The sequence below is a fragment of the Plasmopara halstedii genome (assembly GCF_900000015.1).
Source record: "Plasmopara halstedii genome assembly, contig: Scaffold_2386, whole genome shotgun sequence".
Taxonomy (NCBI): Eukaryota; Oomycota; class Peronosporomycetes; order Peronosporales; family Peronosporaceae; genus Plasmopara; species Plasmopara halstedii.
The window spans coordinates 1,227,484-1,238,505 of NW_020189293.1; the positions used below are offsets into that span (position 1 = coordinate 1,227,484).

Genomic DNA, 11,022 nt, shown 5'->3' on the forward strand with positions numbered 1-11,022 from the left:
AATCACCCCTCTCTGCCTCATCCTGGCATACCGTCACTTCTGCCTTCCAAGCACTGTTTGGGACATCTTGCACTATCGTTGCTGTAAATTTTAAACAAGCCCATATCGTGCACGGATGCTATCGCAGCTTCTTTTCCGCTCCAAATACGCTGTTCTCTACTCGTAGAAGTAAGTTCTAGCTCATTTAATTTTCATGTGGAGAGAAGTGTATGGCTCCTAACATATTCGACCTCCAGTCGACCTACAGTGCTTGATGTTCTAACCACACCATTTCTAGAAAGAGATCGTATCTTGAAGCTTGGTGCAGGCCTAGCCAATGTCCCACGCTATCAAATTTCTCAGACGTAGCTCGAAAGATCAAAAAATCTTTTAAGACTTCCACCAGTGTCCCAATCGCAAGACGCATGGATATCGCATCGAATCTGGCATCGTAACCACCTCAGCGCACCGTCAAACGTGTTTGACAGTCGCGCGACCTACTGTACCCTGAATCTATCAAGAGTTTTCACGGCTTCACAAAGCCGGAAACTTTGATATCAATAGCCAAATACCTTGGACTGTTAGTCCCTTCTTTTCAAAAAAAAAAGCCAATCTTTCCAGCGCTGATTCACATTGAACCCAACCTCCGTGAGGTTGCATAGAAATCAGTAAATTCAGTAGGCCGCCTTACGCCTACTGGACTTGGCATTTCCTTGCGAGACTTTTTTTGTTCACCTTTGCGTGGGATTCCAACATTTCGTACTTTCCAGCCGAGAGCAGAGGAAGCACGCAACGCGCATTTGTTTTGTACTACTAGAGCATATATCCCAGGCCTTCGCGCTTTTTCTAAGAAAGCGATGGGCGTACCATTCAATCCAAAGTTCAGCTTTCACACAGGATTCAATACTGGAAGTGGAAGCTCATTAAGCGCACCAGAGGTGATAGACCTCAGCCATGAGGAAGAAAATATATTCAAGCTCTTGGAATAAGCCGCCTACGCTTAGAGACCGTCCATAATGGGGTGGCCGTCATCGCCATCGGGAGAAGGCCAAACGGCATTGGTGGACTAAAAACTTAACTCCTAGACATAGTTCTCTCTGACCTTGACGGGAAGACAAAAACTCTGAGCGCGATCAGTACGCTTGCAAACACTCGCAACATTTGTCGCTACAAATCGTCCTAAGTAATACAAATTTGCTAAATGTATAAGGAATAAGTACTTGCCCATTGGTTGGCATAGTGCACCTAAGCATACATGTTTGGTGGTTTGAGGATCTGATGCCGTATCTTCAATCTATTACTTTGGTATTTCACCTTCAACCAAAAGAAGCCTTTGCTTTGTCGGTTTTATATAATTGTAATGTCGTGAGACTCCATGTCTTGTCATCTTAGTCTCTTTGGAAGAGACCTCAGCACGAACAAGACTATAAAATGAAACGGCAAATTTAATCAGCTAGCAAAACCCAAAAGCTCTTTTTGATTGTTTCTTATTTACTTTAGTCACAAAGTAGGCCTTTGCCTGCGATGGATCAATCACCACGCAGCAGCAAGAGTGAAGTATGTAGTAGCAAAAGCGATCGACCCACCTCTGAACAGCGACTCAACGGCTTTGAACGGCCATACTCGTGTGACCAAGTGGTCTCATGGATTGGCCACTTGGTGTCAGCCCTTTGGTTTTTCTTTGGGGCAATAGGCATTCTTTATTTATGTTCGAGCAAAGGCAGCGACGACAAGGAACAAATTTGTACTACAACTTTCATAATGGTACGACGACAATGAGCTGGTAGAACAAGCCGATCGTACTGACAATGCACCTGTCTGTATAGACAATTGTGGCTGTAGGACTGCACGTGGTGAACACGACGGTCCTGATCATTTCTTGGAGATCCTGCGAGACTATCGATCCTGCAGAACCTGCAGAAAAGTCGCTGCCGAATGGCTGGTGTGGTGTCAGACTCAGTGGGCCACGATGGGAAAAGACTCGATACTGTGCTCAGTGTCGAAAATCTGTGCCGGGTCTTGACCACCACTGTACGTGGCTACAGACGTGCATTGGTAAAAGCAACTACGCACAATTTTTTACCGTGGCGTGCACAGGAACAATACAGTTTTTATTGCAGGTTGTGTACGCAGGGCTTTGTCTATTGTGGCTGCACAATCATTTGCTGGACGATGCAGGAGCGTTTGATTACGTAGTCGTCGGTTGTCTTGTGACGTGCTTTGTGACCTCCTTCCCATGCATGCTTATGTATTTTGTGCTCTTGGGTTTTCATCTATGGCTCATGATATTGGGCTATGGCACGTATGAATGGATGCTGCGTCGTCGAAAGGAGCAACGAGCTAAGAGAGCAAAAACCTCGACGGATTCCTCGAACACGCAAGAGACTACGTCTCCAGAAATCGATATTGCGGTCGTTAAGACGTGCGAAATGGAAGCAGAGGTACAGGTTAGAGAGGTGAACGTGCTGTAATCTTATTTCGAGCAATTGTATCATTAAAAGGTTAGATGTGAGTAGAGGTAGAAGCAGAAGTCCCTATAAGTATAAGAAGCAGCATTGCATTCCTTTTGTCTATTATCTTGAGCTTAATGCTGCTGCTTAACCTGCGTTACAGCCTTTTCAAAACGAGCGCTAACATTCGGTAACAAACTTATATGCGAGTCAACGCATCGACTCACGCACGCATCCATATCCTCCTGCGCTCGCTTAATCTGCTTTTCACTAGGATTACCGCCAGCAGACAGAGCATCTTGTGCCTTGTCTTGACAATCCTGGGCACAGCGCTGAATTCGATTTTGAAAATTTTGCATTTCTTGTTGTAAAAATTGGTTCAGCTGTTGACTCGGCATCTGGCATCGCTCCACAGCGGCTGCCAATTGCTCCGATGACCAAGTATTGTTTTCAAATACTTTCGCTGCACATAAGTAGCCGTCGCGCTGAATGCCGCGGAGAAGCGTGCGATCCAAGCGGTCCACCATCTTGTCCACAGCATCTTGCAGCTTTTTGTCGGCCATGGTTGGTGAATAAAGAGCAATAATTGACTAAAAGTATTTATCATACTTACGCACACTACAAAAAAGCTCCAATCATGGACTCGTCATCACCTTCGGAGCTGCAATTAGGCGCACTGTATGGGCGCTATCGCCATTGGCGATCTCTCCCAGCACATTCAGTTGATTGCTCGCTAGTTGACCAATCTAGAGGTTCTCTCTGCGCTCTAGTCGTTCAATTTGAGGCGTTAGCACGAGAAGATTTTCGTGTAGGTTTCGCTCCCGCTCTCGAGGTTTCTACCGAGTCCGGAGACGTCACAAGCACTGAAAGACGTAATAGACCTCAAATTTATTGGAAATATGAGGTGGCTGTTGGCACAAGCGGAAACACGGAAGTGGTATGGCGTAAATCGGCCTCAGGACGCAATAAGGAAGTGGATCTGGCTCGAGTTTTTACAGGCCGCACATGCTCAGCCCAAGAATTTGTGCCTTACTGGGTAGTAGTGGACGTTCAGAATGGCTTGCTGTCGTCTGGTGTGGGTACTCAGTTGGGCCATGATGTCCTTTCGACAGTCCAGGATCAAGACTTTGTCTTTGTGACGGAGGTGGGCTTTACGTCGTGGGATCAATCTGTGTTAATTCGAGGCATTCAGCTGTATGGAGTGTACGAGGGTCAGACAGAGGCTCTTGCAGCTGCTAATGTGGCGGCGTTTCCTCCCCCTAGACTGATCGTACGGGCTGATCCTCTAGGAAAGAGGGACATGCTAACGCCGGAGCAGCACCAGCAGTATGAGGCAGAGTATGCAGCGGCAAAACGACGTGCAGATAGATTTGGCACGCCATTTGCACCGCCTGATATCAAGAAGTTTGTTGATTCACGAGATGTTAGGAAATTTCAACGCACGGGTGCCATTGTGTCTGGATTCTCGACGGGAATTGATCTCACAAGTCAGGAAGAAAAGACCAAGCGTGAACAGCGCATGAAACGCTTTGATACGCCGGAATTTGCTGTAGAGTACACATCTGAGTCTGCTCGAGCGCTGGAATTAGGCTTGACGCAGGAGGAATGGGCTCAAAGGCAATATGACCAGGAGAAGCTGCGTGCTCGCGCGCAAAAGTTTGGACTATCGGTGGAAGAGGATCACTCACGAATGGCGATAACCGATTTGGAGCCAGCTAATGCTAAGATTCGTCGCGAGCGATGTGATGTAAAAGCCTCTGCTTTAGAAGGTCAAGCAGTGGTATTTCGTACCGATGCACTGCACATGTATTCGCTCGATAGCCATTTTCAGCAAGTTCGTACAACTGACGTGATGGAATATTTTGTGGAATTTGCTCCGGCATACGTTGAATGGCTTAATGACAGTTCATGCACAATTGTGTTCCATGACAATTTTAACGCAGCTAGAGCTCTCGTTGCTTTGAGCCAAAAACTTCCACCGCAAACTTTGAAGCAGATGAAGAACGAATTGGCTGTTGATGCGCCTGTGGCTGGAATAGATGTCGACATGGTGGATACTGAGAAATTTGTCAGGGGCGCTGCAATGAAAGACTCTGGTAAGATTGACGTTCCTGATGTTGATTTTAATAGGTCGCAATGGCATTTGGGTAATCGCATTAATAGTCGCACGCAACATGCTGACAAGAGTTGGCGAGTATTACTGCGAAAGGCGACGGATGATGATTTTCCACCTGAGAAAATTCCAAAACAGGGTATGTATCACGCTCGAGGTAGCTTGCGCCTGAACTCACGTCATCGCAATGACCGAGAATATGGTACTGGATCGCGACGAAGCGGGTCTGACACACGAGCTCATCCCTATGGTAAATTCAATGAGGACCGTCGAAGAGAGGATACGTCTGGCCGTCAACGAGGCAAAAAGAAGGGTAACCGTGATAGTGGAAAACCGTCAAATCGTATTCGTGTAAATTCGGATGGCTCCATTAACATCATGCGCAGTGAAGTAGCAGGAGAGCGGTGATGTATGCGTATTTTGACGCTGGCACAGCAAGTATAATTACATCTGAATATAGACAACCCAAAATCAAACGATGATATGTCGCGCATAGCTCTGCTACTTGCTTTTGCCGCTACATATAAAATATTGACTATACATTTGCACTGATCGATTCTCGACAATACGGGCACTCGCCAAACACTGTGTGAAAGGTTTGGCGCGACGTCGGCAATGCACGAAGCCAATCATAGAGGCATTTGGCATGAAAAGGTCGATTACACTTTGGATTTTCGCATAGATGGTCTGGAAGGCGTGAGTTGTTTTCTGCATGTTGCAACGACGCTGCAATGTTTTGTTGTGCTTGCTCTTTGTTGTCTTCTTCATCTTCCAAACGGTATGAATAACAAATTCCACACTCAATTGCAAACTCATTTGGCTGTGTCGTCTTCGGAGACGGTAGCGTGATTTCCAGCACATCCTCTAGGTTTTTGTGCAGAGTTTTTGTTATATCCCATTTACTCAAAGCATTGTGATTCCAGCGTTCACGCAAAATCCCGACACTTGCCATGTTTCCAAAGAAATTGAGCTCGGTTAGCATCGCCATTGGGTCGATCGGATCGACTTGGAATTGCACTGACGCATATCGTTCCAACGCCAACCTTCTACGTCCTGTAGCTCTTGTCGCATGATGCGGCTCAAGTACACACGTTGATGCATCTAGAGCATCCAAGACGTTCCAAAACTCTTGAAATTTATCCAAGAAATGCTCAAATTGTTTGACAATCCCAACCAACACTGTCTCGTTTTCGCTGGGGGGCCACTGAAGCTCAAAAGTATCAGGTGCATCTACAAGACATTTTGGCTTTGTTGTAAACCCAGATAGCTCAAATTGCAGCGGCAACAAAATGCGAATCGTATGAGTTCGTCCCGCTTTATCCTTTGTCGTAAGCTCTAATGAGCGTAAATCATCGCTAAGTTGACCCAGTCGATTCCAGCCCACAACGTCCAATTCCTCCATTAATTTCGTATAGTAATTGGCACTGGGTAATGCCTCCTGATGATTTAAATGTGCTTTGCAACAAATATCCACTATTTCTTCCAATTCTGCCGCAAAACCCGCGAGTGAGGACGCCTGCGCCAGTCGCAGCTTTAAAGTCGCACTGTGCGGCTTCAAGTGAATTGCTAGTGCACAATCCACGTCCAGCCGAGCTGCATCAAGAATTGCTCGACCTGTACGCTCATCATACCTTACATTTCTCACGCACACCACAAACTCATCGTCATTCACGCGTATGTACCCACGGTAAGCTGATTGTGTGGCATTTTCTGGCACAAAGTGCATCACTGTGGTCTTCAATACAGAGAAATAGAGTAATTCGGCTTAAAAGTATCAATTAACAACATTAAACACAGGCATCTTGCTGATTTTTAAAAAGACTAATAAAGCTCATTTTTATCAAAATGCTGACTTCGTTGGTGCGTCCTGCTGTGCGCTGCATGGTTCGATCGCGTCGTCCCCTAGGCCATCATCAATCATTACTTTTACGTGGCTGTTCTTCGGTGAAGAAATGGGGAAAAATAAATGATAGCATCGAAGCGAATGTAGTTAACATTGTACAGGACTGTGGTTCCTTGCGCGCAAACGTCCCAATCCACCAAGCTATTCAAGAAGCCCAAAGTCAAGGTCTAGATCTTGTGCAAGTATCACCATTAGGTAAAATGCCGACAGTCTGCAAAATTTTCGACACGAATAAGCGGCTTTATGAGCTTAAGAAGGCCAGCAAGAATATGATGAAGCAGCAAAAGGTCAAAGTCGACAAAGAAGTCTTAATCGGTGCAAAGATCGCGGTAAGTGCGTAACATGCATGACTTTATTGATCACCAGTTGTTATACTCACAATATAGTATCTGTGAATGATTTGTAGCCAAACGACTTGAGCATGAAGGTGGACCAACTTAAGCGGTTTTTAAGCAAGGGCCATAAAGTCAAGGTAACAATCAAGTATGCCCAAGCGTATCATTTAAAAGATCAGTGCCTAGAGCAATTAAAGCGCATTGATAGTTTCATTGACGCTGAGACGGGCGTGCTTATTGGTCCACCCAAGGACCAATATGGCGGAGTGTATGTGAACTATTCACCAGTTACTTAGAAGAGCACTTTCAAAGACATGTTTAGAGGCGCACGTCATAGTTTAGAAAAACAGCGCAGGAATTGCTTGCAAAAAATACTAATTCAGCGCTGCTTGCACCAAATTCGTTGCGAAAGAATCTTCTTTGCTCATTGGCGGTACATTTGAGTACTCCTTTCTGCATTTTGTGGTGTACCTGATGCTGCGTTTATTAGAGACCATCAGCACCAAACAAGTAATATCCAGTGTTTAAGGTCGTGTATAGACACAGGTCAGTTCATGTATCAAAAACTGGACACATTAATCTGCTTTGCTTTTTGCTGCAGCTTTCAGTACATGTAGACGGATAACCTGTATACATCGTCATGCGAACGAGGTACAAGCAGCCTCATTTTACATATTGAGTTAAATGGTAATTTGATAGCAATGCAAGAAGTGGTGTGTCGTCTCCATTTAAACAAACGTCATCAAAGGCTTAGCAGGTTGTAAAACACAAAAGCTAAACTAGAAGCCAAACATTTGCTACTTAGACGTTGATCACTCGAGCAAGTTTCTGAATACGATTAAGCAGCAAGTCTCCCTTTTTGATCGCGTCCTGGTATTGTGCATTCTTGGCGTCCGGACGGTTAGTCTCGATGACCCCAGCTACCTTATCAATCTTAGCATTCAGACGACCGGCAGCGATGAAACGCGCAAGCTCAGAGTCCAAAAACTCGACGCTTACACCGAATGCTGAAGCCATTGAAGCAATAGTCACACTGCGATAAGCCTCCAAGAATTGGGCATACGCTAGCACACGCAGCTCGCGATACAAGAAGCGCGAGTGTGTCGACAAATATTTGTCCCGTAAGATATAAGGCTGAATATCCACCATGGCCGTAAAAAAATTTCTGTAGTCACAGTCATAAAGGCCATTCAGAAAGTTCGTGAGGTACGGAATCTCGTCTATGACCGCGAGAATTTCGGGCGAGTCCACAATTTTTTTCTTCAAATCCACGCGACTCATGCTGAGAACGCACGTGATGACGCAGTAAAATACCATTGTTTTATATGGCATGAGCTCCGTAGCCGTGAATGTCGCGACTGACTCTTGAAATAATAAGGATGCCCTTTTGAAATTGCGAGCCATAAGCAAGTAGCAGCCCTCATACACTTTCAGCCGGTTACGACGGTCCCAATCCCCACCTTCATCAATCAATCTAAAATACAACAACATAAGCCATCACCTAGCATCACAAACATAGCTATATAACGTACGCCGTGGCTTTCTTAATGTACGTCTCGACCAGCTCTAAATCGGAGAAAAAAAGTCCGATTCGAATTATATGCAGCGCTACCAGAATCTTTTGGTTGATGGATTGCGGCTTCTCTCCTGCAACTTTAAACGCTTCGAGCGCCTTTTCCTTGTCGCCAATACGTGAGTACATTCTAGCCTTGGCCAGCAATGCTTCAAGCACTTCAATGTCTCCCAAGTTCTGCTCAGCGTCGGCTAGTCGCTCGTCCAGCGCAATCATTTCCTCGGCGTTCTTGCTTCGCATCTTACCCTCAAGCGCTGAATCGATGGGCCAGTTAAATTCACTACACACCAAACGATAAAATGGAGCCATATCGTTTTGCTTAACGAGCTCAAGAACTTGCGTCTGAGCAGCGGCTGCGGCATCCACAGTCAGAGTCGACGACGTCGTGTGATGATGTTGCAGCAAGAAGTGCAGCTGCGATAGCTTCATATCGGGAAGAGTATTAAGATCATCTTCGATCTCTTCCGAGATGTTCCCCACGCTGGCCTGCTTTGTAAGCGCAGACTTTTTATCGGTGTTAACAGCCATGGTCGTGATGGAGCTTTTTGGATTTTTATTGTGAACAAGGCGTCGTGTTTTTCACATCAAAATTAAAATTCATACATTAATGTCAGCATTTGTATTTATTTAGAGCGTTTTTGTGAGGATCATAAACCTTTACACGGAAAATTGGCGCCGTCTTCTCGTACGAGTGCGCGCCCCATAGCACCACTCACGCCTCTAGTAAGCGAGGTAAAGCATATTCAGCCGACGGGATGAAATCTGACCCTAGCATTGAATATACACAACAACACTGAGACCTTAATAATGTGTTGGCCGAATAGGTACAATTGTACTGATTGCACGGCCTAGTGCCACTTCCACCGTATGCTTTGGCATCATCGCAATTAGACACTGTCTAGCCCCGCCGACATTTATATTACCCACTAAATCATCTGCGAATGAAAAAGCCCATGGATCACGAAGAGATTTACGAAGCCGCTTGTCAGTCGTGGCTCGAGAAACAAAGTACAAATGGGCTGCCGCTTAAGCAAGAACAGGGGGCTTTCACAAGTAAAGCCCGCGCATTAGTGCCATGAAGTTCCTTTGCGCTTGAAGCGAATCTCGGAAGTGCCAGAGTGAACTACCATGACAAAGTTTTATGGCTAGAATTTGTTACGGATGAAGCTGATGGAAGCCCTTAAGGGAGAACCTGTGGACATGTCGGGTTTTAGCCTCAGGTCTTACATTGGATAGGTTGTAATTTTTGTAGATGTCGAAAGATATCCCGTAAGTTTGACTTAACTCAAAATATACGTTCTTCATTGATGCAAGGAAGAAGAAATGCATAAGAACTAGAAAAGGCTCTCGTTAGCACTCTTGTGTGGAGAGTGCGGGCTAATCTTCTATGTGATAGTCGACACGGGTCTGAAGAGTCAAAACGTTGTTGAAGACGTTCTTCGCAGCGTCTGCGCTGAGACGCCGAAGCGCTGGAGCGTATGTTGCCATTCGTAGAGTTTACGCTGAACAATGCTGTGCATTCATCTAGCGACTACACGCCGTTCTACGTGAACGGGCTTATTAATCCTCGCGTCCCGCTGACGCCGCCATCCCATGGCTCAGGGCTTGGTGGGGAGAATTAGCCAAACGGCTAGCTGATGTCAGCCCCCTCACTGTCCGTTACGAAGTCGATGACTTCCTGTCTACCAGATTGAGTGTCCTACAACACGTTCGCGATGCGATGGCTGAAAGCAAAGACACACAGAAAGAATATGCAGACGATAGAAGCAGAAAAATGCTGAAAACTTTGAGGTCGGAAACCTGGATATACTAAATGCTAAAATCCTTCCTACATATGCAGTCTCTGCTGTCTTTAAAACAACGCTCCGTCCATAGTTTATGGACCTTTTAAGCTCGAGGCCAAGGGAGGACTTGCGCATATGCTGAACCTTGTGAGAAGGATGCGCACCCACCCGGTGATTTATGTGGGCTTGCTTATGCCGTACTGGGATCCGGCCCGATTGAATGTGGAAGCGTTGGTGTAGGTTCTCAGAACCAGCAGCTGGTTCTGAGAACGGAGTGCAACAATTCTTATTTCCTGCGGCGCAAGGTGGTTCACCGTCGCACGAGTGTTCGTCTGCTCGACGGCTAGAACGCGCTTCGACAGAGCGCGATAATTCTAAACGTAGGGAAGTCGGTAAACAAAGTGCTCCAGACTCTCGAGATCTTCCGCACTGCGGTAGGTGGCCTCGGAATGACGCTCGGCGGAGTGCCGATGACGACGGAGTTAGTTCCCCAAAGCTCAAAGAGCATCGCGAGTTACCGGAAGGAGATCGACCAATTCGCCATCGCCCGCCGTCTTCTCGATGAGGATGGTGGCGTTTACTATCACGGGGAACACCTTGTGGGTCGACGTCGTCGAAAGGGTCGAACCCAATATCTTGTCAAGTTGAGGGGATACCCCAAATCCGAGAACTCGTGAGACTGTGGTGTGCCACTTCGGCAAGACTGCCCAGACGTCGTGGAGGCTTATGATCAGAAGGATCATGACGATCCGCGTTGTCGTGCGCCCCGCGCTTCTCGGTGGTAGCCCGGGAAGCCGAAGGGCCATGAGCTGAGCTCAAGATATGGTCCTGAGCTGCTGTGGTCGTAGACTCGCCCGTGTGAGAAACCACAGAGCTCGCGGGAGC

At 46.5% G+C, this 11,022-nt stretch overlaps 6 protein-coding genes across 6 annotated transcripts; 3 read left to right on the forward strand and 3 right to left on the reverse strand.

Annotated features, from left to right (window-relative positions):
• Positions 1 to 1,740: 1,740 nt before the first annotated feature.
• Positions 1,741 to 2,450, forward strand: PHALS_03696 (dhhc zinc finger protein; the record flags this gene model as incomplete). The annotated part of the gene is made up of 2 exons (XM_024717954.1): positions 1,741 to 1,743; positions 1,806 to 2,450. The coding sequence occupies 2 exons, from the start codon at positions 1,741 to 1,743 to the stop codon at positions 2,448 to 2,450; spliced, it is 648 nt and encodes a 215-aa protein (XP_024583401.1).
• Positions 2,451 to 2,563: 113 nt separating this feature from the next.
• Positions 2,564 to 2,992, reverse strand: PHALS_03697 (Uncharacterized conserved protein; the record flags this gene model as incomplete). Its single annotated transcript, XM_024717955.1, has 1 exon — positions 2,564 to 2,992. The coding sequence occupies one exon, from the start codon at positions 2,990 to 2,992 to the stop codon at positions 2,564 to 2,566; it is 429 nt and encodes a 142-aa protein (XP_024583402.1).
• Positions 2,993 to 3,066: 74 nt separating this feature from the next.
• PHALS_03698 (conserved hypothetical protein) lies at positions 3,067 to 4,950 on the forward strand (the record flags this gene model as incomplete). Its single annotated transcript, XM_024717956.1, has 1 exon — positions 3,067 to 4,950. One exon carries the CDS (start codon positions 3,067 to 3,069, stop codon positions 4,948 to 4,950), a length of 1,884 nt encoding a protein of 627 aa, XP_024583403.1.
• A 127-nt stretch (positions 4,951 to 5,077) lies between these two features.
• Positions 5,078 to 6,268, reverse strand: PHALS_03699 (e3 ubiquitin-protein ligase fancl-like; the record flags this gene model as incomplete). Its single annotated transcript, XM_024717958.1, has 1 exon — positions 5,078 to 6,268. One exon carries the CDS (start codon positions 6,266 to 6,268, stop codon positions 5,078 to 5,080), a length of 1,191 nt encoding a protein of 396 aa, XP_024583404.1.
• Positions 6,269 to 6,387: 119 nt separating this feature from the next.
• PHALS_03700 (translation initiation factor if-3) lies at positions 6,388 to 7,076 on the forward strand (the record flags this gene model as incomplete). The annotated part of the gene is made up of 2 exons (XM_024717959.1): positions 6,388 to 6,774; positions 6,852 to 7,076. The coding sequence occupies 2 exons, from the start codon at positions 6,388 to 6,390 to the stop codon at positions 7,074 to 7,076; spliced, it is 612 nt and encodes a 203-aa protein (XP_024583405.1).
• A 505-nt stretch (positions 7,077 to 7,581) lies between these two features.
• PHALS_03701 (26s proteasome non-atpase regulatory subunit 6) lies at positions 7,582 to 8,881 on the reverse strand (the record flags this gene model as incomplete). Its single annotated transcript, XM_024717960.1, has 2 exons — positions 7,582 to 8,254; positions 8,313 to 8,881. The coding sequence occupies 2 exons, from the start codon at positions 8,879 to 8,881 to the stop codon at positions 7,582 to 7,584; spliced, it is 1,242 nt and encodes a 413-aa protein (XP_024583406.1).
• Positions 8,882 to 11,022: the final 2,141 nt, after the last annotated feature.